Source organism: Serinus canaria, chromosome 13 (genome assembly GCF_022539315.1).
Source record: "Serinus canaria isolate serCan28SL12 chromosome 13, serCan2020, whole genome shotgun sequence".
NCBI lineage: Eukaryota > Metazoa > Chordata > Aves > Passeriformes > Fringillidae > Serinus > Serinus canaria.
Genome location: NC_066327.1, coordinates 11,947,179 through 11,955,539, shown reverse-complemented (window position 1 = coordinate 11,955,539; position 8,361 = coordinate 11,947,179). Strand labels below are relative to the sequence as shown.

General features: G+C 56.8%; 1 protein-coding gene across 1 annotated transcript; it reads right to left on the bottom strand.

Moving 5' to 3' along the window:
- Window positions 1–704: 704 nt before the first annotated feature.
- On the bottom strand, window positions 705–5,553 carry GM2A (ganglioside GM2 activator). Its single transcript, XM_030229385.2, has 4 exons — window positions 5,271–5,553; window positions 3,346–3,498; window positions 2,317–2,499; window positions 705–2,211 (listed from the first exon to the last, which is right to left on the bottom strand). Exons 1-4 carry the CDS (start codon window positions 5,385–5,387, stop codon window positions 2,056–2,058), a joined length of 609 nt encoding a protein of 202 aa, XP_030085245.1. The 5' UTR covers window positions 5,388–5,553; the 3' UTR covers window positions 705–2,055.
- Between the last annotated feature and the right edge of the window lie 2,808 nt (window positions 5,554–8,361).

The window sequence follows — 8,361 nt, the reverse complement described above, 5'->3', positions numbered from 1 at the left end:
GAGGAGGCTCAGGGGTGGCTTCATCACGCTCTACAACTCCTTGAAGGGAGGGTGAAGCCGTGTGGTGTCGGCCTCTGCTCCCAGGCAACCAGCGACATGACGGGAGGACAAGGTGCTGAGCTGTGCGAGGGAATCTTTAGGTTGGACGTTAGGAAGGCTTTCTTCACAGAGAGAGTGATTAGACCGCCCAGGGAAATGGTGGAGTCGCCATCCCTGCAGGTGTTTAAGGAAAGACTGGACATGGCTCTCAGCACCATGGTGAAGGGGACAGGGTGGTGCTCAGTCACGGGTTGGACTCACAGAGTGAGGTCACGATCACAGACATCTTCTTCGAGCTCATCGATTCTGTGCTTCTGTGATCCCCCTTGCCTTGGGGAAAGGCCTGCAGAGCCATGCAGGTGTCAGGGTTATAGAAGGTCACCTGGATGAGTGACACCCTCAAAGCCCCCCAGCATGAGCTGTGGTCCCCTGGGCCATGGCTGTGTCCCTGTGTCCCCACATCACAAAGTAGCACTTGCAGATCCCTGCTCCTCACACAGGAACTGGCCTCGGGGCTGCTCAGCTCCACTGGCCACAGCATCCTCCACTGCTGCCCCCACCATACCACCTCCATTTCCCCCACTCACACCCACATCCACACTATTCCCAGCAAAATAAATGTCACCTCCAGGTCACCCTCAGCAACAAGAGGCACCAGCTCCACGTCCTGGTAAAAAGATTTATTAAGAACCTGCAGAACCTGCCCAAAAGGAGGTTGCTGCCCTGGCACTGAAGGGGGAGCAGGGGCAGGGGGTTAGTGCTTCAACACGCAAAGCCACAGGGTGAAACAAATTGAGTGGAGGGCACAGAAAGGCAGTGGGAGCACATCTGCGTGGTGGAGGAACACCCACAGCAGTTAAGGCATATAAAGTGCTTGTAGAAGACCAGCCCTATCAAGGGGCTACAAAACACAAGCAGGCAGGGACAGCAAGGGATGTGGGTGGCTGGTGGCACCTGGCACAGGGGAGTGATGACAGGCTCACACCCTGCCCAAAGCTGCAGCAAGAAGGACACTGCCTGTGCACATGACAGTCCCCAGCCACAGCCAGGACACCCCCAAATAGGATCTAGGCTGGTGGTCTTCATGGTCATCTCCCAGTTATCCCATGTTCATGATGCTGCTTTGCTTGGGTGCCTCTGCCAGCACAGGAAAGGAAAGTCCCAGTGCAGCATCCTGCCTCAGCTCACTCCCAGAGGAAAAATGAGATGAATGTGACTGGTCCTCAGCCAGGCTGTGCCCCAGCAGCTCATCACAGCCTTGTGTCCCCCTCTGGAGTGAGCATGGCCATCAACCAGCAACCTCTTCTGCTGCTGGGAATGTCACCAGCCTCTTGGTCCCCTCTAAGTGGGAATGTCCATGTGGGGCTCGGGTGGTTTCCATCCTCATGTGTTCCTGTTTGCCACAGGAGGGACATGGGGAGGTGCCTTCACAGGTGCCTTGTGCCACCAAGCTGGTTGCCCATGCAGGACAGGGATGCAGCAAAAGCAGGTTCAAAGCTGCTGTGTGGGGAGAGGTCTCCTGCAGCCACCTTGGGGACACTTCTGCAAAACAGCCCCATGCTCTGGCCAGAGATGGTGGGAAGCAGGGACACCCTCTGCAACTAGTGCTGCATCCCTCTAGCCTGCCCCAGCACTCCCAAATACTCCCTCAACCCCACGGACTGCTCCAAGAAATACTGCTTTTCCCTGGAATGTTTTTGTCTAAAATTGATAGGATTAGGAAAAGAAAAAAAAAAAAAAAAAGAAACTGGATAAAAAATAACAACCCCAGGTCATGCTGGAGTTAGGCTCCAAGGCCACCCTGTCCAGGCAGGAGAACCCTGGTGATGGGTTTGGGGACAGCAGAACAGCTGAAGGGGCCTCTCTGGGTGTAGCAGGGGAGGAGGCGCTGGAGGGGGACAGGGGCTGCCTCCTCCTGACAGCAGGAGGGATAGACCTCACAAGGATGGGATGGGACAGGATGGGATGGGACAGGGAACCAAGCTGGAGGGGATATGAGGGACGGTGTCCCACCCCTCAGTGGGAGTGCAGGGAGAAGGCCAGTTTGACACAGCTGAGCTCCTCCCCACCATTGCTGACCACCACCCGGACACGGTAGTTGCCGTTGGTCATCCAGGAAGGGAGTTCCACATCAGGCACGTCAAAATCGCTGGCTGGCAGGGAGTAGGAGCCCTATGGAGAGAGGGGACAGACAGACAAGAGGTCAACCAAAAGGCCAGCCCAGCACCATAGGGTAGCCACTGGCAGTGCCAGTGTCAGTGCGGGGCGTGGCCGTACCGCTTTGAAGGGGCAGTGGCAGGGGATGCCATAGGTCAGCAGGGGCTCCGGGCAGGGCGTGCCAGGTGGGATGAGCTCATCCAGAATGCTGCAGACGTCGTTGTAGGTGCAGCTGCCCAGCTGGTCGATGCAAGGCAGCTGGATCCAGAGGTCACCCAGTGCCTTCTCTACTACCAGTGCTGCCTGGAGGGAAGGTGTTCAGCACCAGCACAACCAGCAGGGACACCCACAGCTCCTCACCAGCCAACCCCCTCAGCTCCTGATCATGCAATCTTTGGGATGTCCATGAGGTCACCAAACCGCCTCCTGTCTCCCCCTCCTGGCTTTCAGTTCCCCTCAACCTGCAGCTTCTGTTCCTCCAACCTCAGCTTGACCCCTTAAGCTAACACCACCCAACACCTCACATCCCCACCTGCTTCCCCTCTCTTCTGCCTGTCCCAAAACTCCCAGGGTGCTTCCATCCTGCAGCTCTGGCTCCTCACTCCCCCAGCACTCACCCCACAGTCCCAGGCCCAAACAGGCACCATAGCATTGCTCAAGACAGCCCATGCACACTGGACAAGAGACATGTTCTGTCTCATTCCAAAAAACTTCCCAAAAACTGTTGCAGGGCAGCTGGCATGGCCCAAGGCTCCCAGAGCAGTGCTGTGGCGTGTCCTTGGAGGGAGCAGCTGGGTTGGCTGCTGAAAAACAACTGCAGAAGTGACCTCCAGAAACACCCACAGCACTTGGGTTTCACTTCCCTCTTGGGGCCAATACATCCCCAGGACATGAAATGACTCAGGTGGTTTCTGTCCTAGGGACAAGGTTGGGAGGCTCCTACTGAACTGTCTGCTCCCACCACAGGTCTCCCCATGCCCACTGCCCTGTTCTGGCTTACAGAGCCCAGTGTGCTCAGCCCTGCACTTCTCTGCACCTCCCTCCCCAAGGGCTGCTCATTCCTGTACCCATGACAGGCATTTCCTAGCTGCCAGTGGTTTGAGGAAGCTCTGCCCTCCCTCACCACACAGAGGCACATCTGGCACTTACCTTCAGAGGGGAGCCCATGGTCTTGCCACTCTTGACAGCTGCGCTGACACGCAGGCTCCCCGGGATGCTGATGGGGTCGGGTGCCACAGAGAGACTCTGCAGCACCACGGGGTCCCTCTTGTCACCACAGTTCTCCCAGGCAAAGCCACCAACCTGCAGCACCGAGGGACAGGAGGAGTTAGAGGCAGGGCAAGCCCTGCCTTGTGTTTGCAGGAGGTTTATCCAGAGTTGCACCTCTGACCCCTGCCAAACATCTGCTCACAAAGAGAAATGACCTTCAGCCCCTTCAAGCGCCAGTTCTTGAACTCCCAGCTCTCCAAGACTGAGGACATTGCAGAAGCCTCTGTCTGTGTGCCTCTGCATGTACTTTACACCCAAAGAGGATTACCAGGCTGCAATTTCCAAACTTGCCTCAGCTCTGCCTCCCAACACCTGAGGTGCATCCTTCACGCCAACGGCACCAAGCAAGGTATGTGAGGACAGGTCAAAGCAAGCTGGGAGCAGGTGGTGTTTGCACTGTCCAGTGGGATGCTGGGCAGGGGTCTAGGGACCCCCCTGGAGGGGCTGTGGGGTTGGCACAGCCTCCCACCTCATCCAGGACCAGCTTTGTGAGCCCTCATCCATCACCTCCAACCACCTAGTTCCACATAGGAGCAGGAATCACACTCGGGGACCAGATGAGTGTCTGGGCTCATCCTCTGCCTGATACACCCGAGGGGCCTGGTCCTGAGCTACAAATGAGTACAAATCCTGATCCAGAGAAAAAATGAGCCAGGGAAGCAGCATTGCCCTATGGGATAATGAACATCCACATGTAAGGAGATGTCACCTGAATGAGGGACATTACTTATGTGTCCTGTCTGAGTTAAGAGTCATGCTAGGACATCTCCCCTGTTTCCTACAAGTCACACCAACCTCTCCAGCAACCACCAGTAAAGACACTCCGATTCAAAGGTGGAGGGCTAGCAGCACTTGTCTGCAACAGCCACCTCTAAGCCTGCCAGAGGCAAATGGCAGAGACCAGCCCCAGCTCCCTCCCGAGCAGGTTTGGCCGGAGCATCCCGTGTCCCCGTGGCATGACGTGGGGCTCTCCCTGCCTGCTCGCAGCCGCAGAACCGGTGGAGGCTGTATTGCCTGGTGCCACACGGCAGCCCCAGCGGGCACAGCGCAGCCCACGCAGCCGAGCAGCCCATCCCACATCCCGCTCGCCCGCCGGGAGCAGCCCAGGGCAGGACACAGGGCTCAGGACAAGCCGGGACAAGGGTAGGCTGCACCCCCGACACTGAGCAAGAACTGGGAGCCCCCAGCCCGAGAGTCTGCAGGCAGAGGTTCCAGCGAGCTGAGCATCAGTGTGTGGCTGCAGAATGCTGCCAGCCGAGCCCCCTGCAGCCTTCCCAACCAGTTCTCCCTTCTCTCGGGCAAGCGCAGGAATCCTGGAAAATAAATTGCGATATTTCCCTTCACACCGCGTGAGAGTTACACGTGGTAATCGGCTGTGTCTTAATCAGCGGGTGGTAATGAGCCCGACCCAGAACTCCGTGGGAATAGGGAAGAACCTGGGCTGGAAAAGACTCATGGAGCAGCAAAATGAGAGCCGGGATACGATCAGCCAAAGGACGAGGCCGCTGGGTTTCTGCGTTGAGAAGTGTTTGTAAACACTGAATCCCTCCTGTTCCGAGCTGCCCCCAACTTCCAGCAGTGCTCCCCAGCACGGGGGGCTGCGGGGCTCCAGGAGTCCATGGACCCCACTCCCTTGCCCAACCACAAACACGCGCCCACCAGCGATCTTCCACCCTGACGGGGTAGGAAAAGCTCCTGGTCTCCTGCAATCCCAGCGGGATGACGGAGTCTTCCCCCTCTCCGCCCCCCGAGTCCCCCCGGCTGCCCGAGAGCTGCGGGGTGCGAGCTGCGGGGTCCCCGCTCACCTTGCTGAGCCGCCGGGCCCCGCTGCGCTCCACCAGCAGCTGCGGCTGCGGCCCGGCGAGCGCGGCCGGGACGAGCTGCAGCGCGCACAGCGCCAGCGCCAGCCCCGCGCACAGCATCCTCCGGGAATGTGCCGGGAACGGTCCGGGATGCGTCCGGGGAGCTGCTCTGAGCGGTGGGGAGGCGAGCGGAGGGCAGGGACCTCGGCGGGACCGGGCTGGCAGCGGCCGATCTATGAAGCCCCGAGAAGAGGGGACGAGCCCTCTCTCGGAGCCCGGCCCACCGCCCGATTCCCCTCCCTCCCCCGAGGACGCTCACATTTTCCCTTCCCCTTTTGCTTTCTTTTTTTTTTTCCTCCCTTCCCCGGTTTCGCTGCCAAGCGCAGGACTGGACTCGCAGGGATGCTGGGACGGGAAGCGCGGCTTTCCCAAGCTCCCAGAGCCGGCACTTGGAGCAGGGGGGCGGGAGCTGCACCCACCACCCCGGGGCAGACACATCACCCCGCTGCGATGGGGGAAGCACGACCACCTCCCCACCACCCACCCTCCACCCAGGGCTGCGGCTCTCCTCGCATCCCACTCGGGGGTGCCCCGGCTGTGCGAGCGTCGGTACCCTGTGGTCTGTACCCGGGACCCCCACGTTCCCCCCGCGCTCAGCACAAGGCAGGTGGCAGCTGAAGAGCAGAGATATTTGAGATATTTCAGATATTTGAGACCCTCAAACCCGATGTGTATAAGGAGGGAGGAGGGGACACTGGCATCGGGTAGCCCCTGACTGGGCAGTTTGCCACAGTACCCCTACCACCCATCTATGTAAAATGCTGGATTTATCATCCCCTCTTCCATTCCTACCCCCTCTTTGCGGATCGTTTTCCAGACAGAGCTGCCCTAGGCGCTCCATCATGCTGGAATGGTCACACGGGTACCCCTCCATCACAAGTGGCATAGTAGCATGGATTTTCCCATATATTTTGGTGGACAGATGCTTTTATCCTGCAGAGGGGACTGAGCCAGCTGAGCACACGTGAACGAGTGTGGCAGGTCTCACACCTTCCCCACTGCCACAGCACAGTCAGGAGCCACTTGTGAAACCCTTCCCCACAGTCAGCTCTGCTCTCCCTTGCACACGGACACTGCTTGGCCTCCCCATATTGCTCCCAGCCCTGGGAAGGGTTGCCTGGCTTGTCCAAACCCCCGTCTCAGCTCTATTTTTAGCCTTTCGTCCTTATTTAGCAGCGAGGCCGGGCGGCAGCGTGCAGGCAGGGCGTGGGAGCAGGCAGGGGACGCGGTGGATGCTGCTGCCCACCCCGAGCCGGCAGCGACAACTGCGCCGCTGATCCACTGCCTAGGCTTAAGGGTGAGGAATAAATAGCCCGTTCCTCCCAGCCGGGAACGGAGCGGAAAGTTATCCCCGGGGATTAGCTTTCACTTTGAGGCCCTGGAGCAGCCGGAGGACAGGGATAAGGATAGGGATACATGGGGAGAGGCACGGGCACAGAAGAAGCATTGTGTTTGGGGCTGGGAGGGGAGCAGAGCCCCTCACCTCGAGCCCCTGGCATCGCATGCTTTTCTGCTTCTCACAGCCATTGTGAGTGAAGGTTACACTTCCCTATTCCCATCCTTTCCCACTTCATTTTGCCATGGGGGAAAAAAGAGAATAAAAGACTGCGAGAACAGGTTAACCCACATCTTTTTGCTTGGAAAAACACAGGCAGGGACAGGAATGACTTGAAATTGTTTCACTACCTCAAGGCAGAATCATGTGTGACCTAAATCCCCACTAAAAGAGCCTGTGATGTTTTTTGGGCTCCAACACATGTGAGAACTACTCAAATTCAAATAGTTTTTTCAGCTATCTCACCCATGCAAAATTGAGTGCAAGTCAGACCTGGCTAAACACCTCAGATTTGCATTGAAGAAAAGCAGCCAGAACTTCATTACCTCTCATTTACAAAAGCAAGCAGATTGCAAATGATGAGCAGAGTGTAACCATGACCACTCTCTGTCCACTACCAGCTCATCACCCAAAAACCTTCCAGCAAAATATCCTCCACCTCTCTTTTTTTTTTTATTTTTCCAGACCAGGCTTCTGAAAATAAGATATACAAACAAGAAAAAAAAAAAAAATGACCCCATCTGCACTCACAGAACCACTCTGCAAACAGACCATGCCAGGCTGGCACTGACACTGCCTTGTACCCATCCTGTTGTGCCCAGTCCTTACCAGCTGGAACCAGAGAGAGAGCCACAAGAGACATTTAAACAGTTTGCACAAATGCTTTTCTTATCCATCAGCTTTGCCAAACACTTTAAATGACCATTGGTACAAATTAACTCTATTTTCCAGCTGTTATCCCATTTACGGCAATTCAGCCAAGCATGTGATAAAGCCTCCTGTCTCACTTTTCTAGACAAAGCCCTGAAGATGTCTCCAGCTGCTGTCATTCCTGGGGAGAGATCAAGATAACACCAAAAAAAGACATTAGAGCAAACTTCAAAACAAGCTGAAGCTGCCTCAGGTGGGGGCACCACACCACCTCTGCTTTCCTGTCTTTGCCTGGCTAGAAATTCCCTCACTCCCATAGTCCCCTTTTTCTCCAGGCTGCCTCATGCAGCCTCCAGGCCCTTGTGCGCCCCAGATCCCTGGGGTGCTCTGGTTACCCCTATGAAGCCCCTGCTTTGCTCAAAAGCAGCTGAACAGAGCAGTTTCTGGCTGTTGAAGTGCTGCTCTGAAAAGGGAGAAAGTTTGCAGTGTATTGGGGCAGAGGAGGATAAAGCAGGGCTGAGATGAAAGACCAGTCTGGCTGGCACATCCCATGCAGTTTCCACAGGAAAGATTGGAGAAACTGAGGAATTGCTAAAATCAAGCTAGAGTAAGAGAGGTTTGGGGCAGCACAGGAAGGGCTTTTGGCAGGCAGCCTCACAAGTGCACCCACAGGCTGAAGGAAGGACATAACATGGTCTGGGCAGCTGTGTCTCCAAAAGACAGTGATCTCTAGAAGCACAGGGCTGTCACAGCAGAGCCTGCAGGGGATGGGGGTGCTGGAGCTGGCCTTGCTGCACAGGCCCATCCCCAAGCCCCAGTTCTGCCCTG